Source organism: Zonotrichia albicollis, chromosome 33, assembly GCF_047830755.1.
Source record: "Zonotrichia albicollis isolate bZonAlb1 chromosome 33, bZonAlb1.hap1, whole genome shotgun sequence".
In the NCBI taxonomy this organism is placed as follows: Eukaryota; Metazoa; Chordata; class Aves; order Passeriformes; family Passerellidae; genus Zonotrichia; species Zonotrichia albicollis.
In genome coordinates, this window is record NC_133851.1 from 3,305,454 (window position 1) to 3,311,138 (window position 5,685).

General features: G+C 62.8%; 1 protein-coding gene across 1 annotated transcript; it reads right to left on the minus strand.

Annotated features, from left to right (window-relative positions):
• Window positions 1–2,877: 2,877 nt before the first annotated feature.
• Window positions 2,878–4,764, minus strand: LOC141726155 (chymotrypsin-like elastase family member 1). The gene is made up of 8 exons (XM_074530569.1): window positions 4,722–4,764; window positions 4,548–4,630; window positions 4,353–4,453; window positions 3,972–4,265; window positions 3,750–3,886; window positions 3,361–3,506; window positions 3,125–3,274; window positions 2,878–3,006 (listed from the first exon to the last, which is right to left on the minus strand). Exons 1-8 carry the CDS (start codon window positions 4,762–4,764, stop codon window positions 2,989–2,991), a joined length of 972 nt encoding a protein of 323 aa, XP_074386670.1. The 3' UTR covers window positions 2,878–2,988.
• Window positions 4,765–5,685: the final 921 nt, after the last annotated feature.

Below are 5,685 nucleotides of genomic sequence, written 5' to 3' on the forward strand. Positions count from 1 at the left end.
ACAAGGATGTTGATTCCCTGTGCAGTGTCACCAGCACAGCCCCAGCCCCAGCTGGTGCCTCTGAGGAGGAACCCTCGGGTTCATCCCCTCACAGTCCAAAGGTGCAAGATTTGCTCTTCCTCCCAAATCTTTGGCTCCTCCTGTCTCTCCCAGTGTCCACCCAGCTTGTGGGAATCCATAAAATCAGAGGGTTTTGGGAAAGATGCAAAAGGCAGGCCTCAGAGACAGCAGAACTGTGATTGGACCCATGAGATAGGTCAGCAAAACCTCCAAAGGGTCAGCAGCTCACGGCCTCTTGCAGCACCCAGAGCTCAACCTTCATCTCACCCACAAACTGAGCTCTTCCTCGACACACCAAGCACAGAATCCCAGAATCCTTGAGGTGGGAAAAGCCCTCCCAGACTGTGGAGTCCCAGCTGCGTCCAATCCCCACCTTGTCCCCTGAGCCCTGAGTGCCACATCCAGTCCTTCCTTGGGCACCTCCAGGGATGGGCACTGCAAACCTCCCAGGGCAGCCCCTGTCAGTTTCCAACCACCCTGTCTGTGTGTCTTAGGTGGCAAGATGTGGCTGGAGATGTGCGATTTATTATCACCTGTCAGAGGTCGGGCAGTTATCTTCTGTTAGTTGGGCAGTTTTCTTTATCTCTGCCGCAACCAATCCTCCCTCCAGGAGATATCTTCTCTTAATGGGACATTAATTATCATCTGTTCATGGGCCATAAATTATTAATTATCTTCTCTTCATGGGCCAGTGAGTGTAGCTGCATGGCTGATAAAATTCCATCATCCCATGGGGAGATGCTCTGCCCAGGGGAGGAGCCAAGCATTCCTACCTGGATACAACCTGAGCTTTGGGACACCCCAGCAGCCTTTGCCCCCTGCATTGCCAGAGGAGCAGCTTTCTGCTGCCCTGCATTGCCAGAGGGAGCCCAGGCCCATCTGCAGCAGCCCTGGAGCTGCAGAGGAAACTCCCCACTTGTGCAGGATCCCTGCTGCAGCAGAACCACAGCTGGCACTGCAGGAGGGCTGAGCCCCCCTGGGATGGGGCTGGGACACCCCCTGACACACAGGGGGCAGGGTCTGCTCTGACCCTGGTTTTTGTTTGGTATTACTGTTTTGCATTTTAAAAAATTTTCCCTAATAAAGAGCTGTTATTCCTATTCCCACATCTTTGCCTGAGAGCCCATTAATTTCAAAATTATAATAATTTGGAGGGAGCGGGTTTGCGATTTCGATTTCAAGAGAGGCGCCTGCCTTCCTCAGCAGAAAGCTTTTCAAACCAAGACACCATGAATAAATTCCTCCTGATGTCCAACCTGAAACTCTCCTGGCACAGCTTGAGACTCTTCCCTCCCCTCCTGTCCCTGTTCCCTGGAGCACAGCCCGACCCCCCGGCTGCCCCCTCCTGTCAGGAGCTGTGCAAAGCCACAAGGTCCCCCTCGAGCCTCCTTTTCCCCAGGCTGAGCCACTTTCCCAGCTCCCTCAGCTGCCCCAGCCCCTTCCCAGCTCTGTTCCCTTCTCCGAACACGCTCCAGCCCCTCGGTGTTTTTCTTGCTGGGAGGGGCAGACCTGGACCCAGCCCTGGGGGGCATCAGCAGTGCCAGGCACAGCCACTGCTCACGACCCCCCCAGGGCTGGGGGTGCTGAACCATTGGCAGTGGTTCTGGGGCCGCATGAGGGCTGATGGAGGAAATGTGGGGGTTCCTGCCCTTTGGGGGTCCCCCTGTGTCTGAGGATGAGGTCAGGCCCGGGGGACTTGGGGGTTTAAAAATCCCCCAGATTTTTCTGCTGGGGAACCTGAACCCCCATTTCCACCCCTGAGGGTCCATCCAAGCTCAGACCACCCAAATCCACGAATGGGCTTCTTCTCCTCCAACCCCACCTCCCCATGGAGGGGATCCCCGAAATCTGGGGGCTCAGACAGACATTTCCTGCCCCTCAAATGTTCCTGGATCAGGGAGTCCTCAGGCCCCATCTCTGTCTTTGTGGGACCCCCCTCAGGCTCAACCCCCCACAGATCCAGGTCTTGAATGGGCTCCTTCACCCCAAAACCCACCTCTCCACAGAGGGGACCCCCGAAATCAGGTGTTAGAGTGGGCACCTCCTCACACAGATGTGTCCAGGGTGTGTTTGGGGTTTTGTCTTGTCACTCGTGGGTGTTTTGTTCAGCAGGACACGACCCAGAGGTGAGGGGAACTCCCAGCGGCCACTGGATCCACCCAGCAAGGTGTGTTTGGGTGCAAACCGGGTGTTTTGGGCACGTGGTGCTGGTGTTGTGTCCCCAGGCTGGGGGGTTGTGGCACAGCCCCAGGACGCAGCTGAGGGACGAGGGGGTGGCAGTCCCCGAATCCGGCACTCTCATGGCCAAGGAGGGAATTTGGGGAAGAGAAATGGAGCAAGAGTGAGAGGAGATCCCGATGGGATTGCTACGAACGCTCTGTGTACCCAGAGATGTCCGGATGTCCTGATATACGACCTGAACCTCTCCTGGCACAGCCTGAGACTCTTCCCTCCCCTCCCGTCCCTGTTCCCTGGGAGCAAAGCCCGACCCCCCCGGCTGTCCCTTCTTGCCAGGGAGTTGTGCAGAGCCAGAAGGTCCCTCCTGAGCCTCCTTTTCTCCCAAGGTGCGATTGCCTTGGAGCCCAGGAAGGGGATTTGCGGCGTTTGCTCCTTTTCCAGCATCCCACGGACGTCGGGGCTGCCCCGAGAGCTCGGAGTCATCTCCTGCTCCGCAGGGCTGTTCCCTGAGGAGTGAGGAAGTGGAGGAGGCGAGGAAGGGTCGGTGTGAGAGCTGGGGAAGAGGAGGAGGATGGCGGGCTGGAGGAGGAAGGATGGGCGGAGGCAAGAAAAGGCAGCGCGGAGGCTCCGAGACTTTAGGGAGGAAAGATTTTATTGAGGCCGGCTCGGGGGCGAGGAGCCCGGAGCGCGGCGCGGGGCAGCGAGGGGTTGTCCATGGGCTCGGGGCAGCGAGCGCTTGTCCCGCTGGGCTCAGTTCTGGGCGATGACCTGGAAGGGAGGAAGGGCCGGGCTGAGCCGCGCGGGGCCGGGGCGGGCACAGCGGAGCCCCGAGAGCGCCGGGGCTGAGCCCGGCACGGCCCGGAACGGCACGGCACGGCCGCCTTACGCTGTTGATCCAGGAGATGTAGGCGGAGACGCGGGTGAACACGGTGGGTTTGCGGGCGACGTTGCAGCCCTGGCTGGAGACGAAGCTGGTGACGCCGTGCACCTGGTACTGGCCGTTGACGGCGCAGTTCAGGGGACCGCCGGAATCGCCCTGCGGAGCGAGGAGCGGCGTGAGCCGGGGCTGCGGGGGCAGCAGCGGCGGGGGCGGCGGGGGCAGCGCGGGGGCCGCGGGCGCACCTGGCAGCCGGAGCGCACGCCGTCGCCGCCGGCGCACACCATGGTGTTCTTGACGGTGGAGCCCCAGTAGGACGCGCTGGAGCAGATCTGGTAATCCACGACGGGCAGCGAGGCCTGGAGCAGGACGCTGGACAGCTGCCCGTTGGCTGCGGGGAGCGGGCGCCGGTCAGCGCCGGCCCGGAGCCGCCGGAACGGCCCGGCCAAAGCAGAGCCCGCGGCCCCCTGCGAGCCCCTCCGGCCCCGTCCGTCCCCCCGAGGCTCGGCACGGCCGCGGCCGGCTCTGAGCACCTGCGAGCCCCGAGCGCAGCCCCGAGCGGAGCCTCCCGGGGCCGTGCCGGACTCCGGGCGCTGCCCGGGGCAATTCGGGTCGGGGGGAGCCCGTCACTCACTGCGGGTCAGGCCCCAGCCCGTGATGTAGCAGGGGTAGTTGTTGGACAGGATGGTGCCCTCCCGGGGCAGCACGGCCAGCTGCACGGCGCTGTTCAGGGTGGCCGAGCTGCTCAGGCGGAACAGGGCGATGTCGTAGCTGCCGGCGGGAGGGAGAGGATGTTACAAGGAGCCCCCCAAACCCCGGCCGGGCTCCCGCCAAGTGCCCGTCCCGCGGGCGTTACCCTGCGGCCACGTTGTTGGTGTTGTAGTAGGGGTGGACGACGATCTTGCTGACGCTGAAGACCTGCTCGGTGCCGTCGTTGCTGTAGAGGTTGTGCTCGCCGGCCACCACACGGTACTGCAAGTTACTGGCGGCAAGGCGCACAAACGCTCCGTCAGCGCCGAGCTGCGGGCAGCCCGAGCGGGAGCGGCTCCGGGAGGCTCCGAGCGGCACCAGGGCGCTCCCGGAGCTGCCCCGCGGGGGCCCGGCCAAAAAGGAGGAGGCCAAAAGCCCCCCAAGGGCGGCTGCTCTGGGGCTTGGGGCAGCCGGAATTTCTGCTCGGAAGGGTTTTCGGGGGAAAGGAGGTTTGGCGAGGGGAAGGAGGGGTCCCCGGGGCGCTCACTTGTTGACGCAGTGGGCAGCGGTCATCACCCAGTTCCTGTGGATGAGGGAGCCCCCGCAGGTGTGGTGCCAGCTGCCCCCGGAGTAATACTGCAGGGAGATCTGGGGAGGGGGCGAGAGACGGCGCGGGGCTGAGCGCGGGGTCCCGGCGCGGGCAGAGCCCCGGGCCCGGCCGTGGCACGCCGGCACGACCCACCTGGGAGGGCCAGGAGTGCGAGCGCGCCTCGGTGCCGCCGACCACCCTCTGCATGCCATCGAGATCCAGCTCGGAGCAGCGCCCTGCGGACAGAGGGACGGCGTCAGTGCCGCCGGGCTTGGCTCAAGGCGGCTTTCGGGGGTGCCGAGGCCGAAGGCTCCGGGCGGGACTCACCGCACAGGGCGAGCGCGGCGAGGAGCACGAGCTGCAGCATCATGGTGGAGCGCTGTCCGCGGTGGGACCGAGCGCCGGGCCCCGGGCGTTTTAACGGGGCGGCGGGAGGCGGCGCGGGAAGGGCAGCAGGTGCCGCGGCCCCGCCGAGCGGCCTTGGCCCCTGTGCCAAAGCACACTCGGTGCCCGGGCAGCCCAGGGACACCCCGAGCCCCCCTGGGCGCTGCAGCCCTGGGAGACGCTGCCCTGCGCTGGCACCTGCTGTCCCCGTGTCCCCGAGCCGTGTCACCGCTGGGCCTCGGTTCAGGGGATGGTTCCGGGGCTTGATCCAACACGTGGATGGAGCCACTTTGGCACCGGGATGGGGAAACCGAGGCACAAACGGGGCACGACCTTCAGCCTGTCCCCAAGCCCCCAACACAGCCCGAGCTGGAGCAGGGCCGGGCTCGGCCTCCCTAGCGCAGAATGAAGCAGAGATAGGGTTTGAAAGAAACCTTGGAGTTTTGGCCAAAATTCTGTCATTTTTTGCCCCTTGATCACCAAATGGAGATTATTTTGGGGGAGAACATTAGTCCTCGACCCACGGTCCCTTTGATTTGGGATCACGGGTATCATGGGGTCAACCAGGTCAAAAAAAGTGATGGAAATCAAAAGCACCTGCTGCAGTTCTGCCCTTATCTCCAAGGAAAACACGAGATTTCACAGGAACACCATCTCCAGATAATCCCGTGTTTGTTCTATCAGCACCAAGGGCAGAAGGCGAGGGACAGTGGCAACGGCTCCCCCCCCACAGGGACACCCCAGGCCCCAGCTGAACCCCCAGCTGTGGCACAAAGGGCTGTACACTCATTTTTGGGCTTAATAGGGAGTTTCTAGAACGAGAAGTGTGAAGGATGCAATGTGAGAGGGACATTGGGAGCTCAGAATGCCAGAGACACGATTTGTGTAAAATAAATCATCTCTTTAT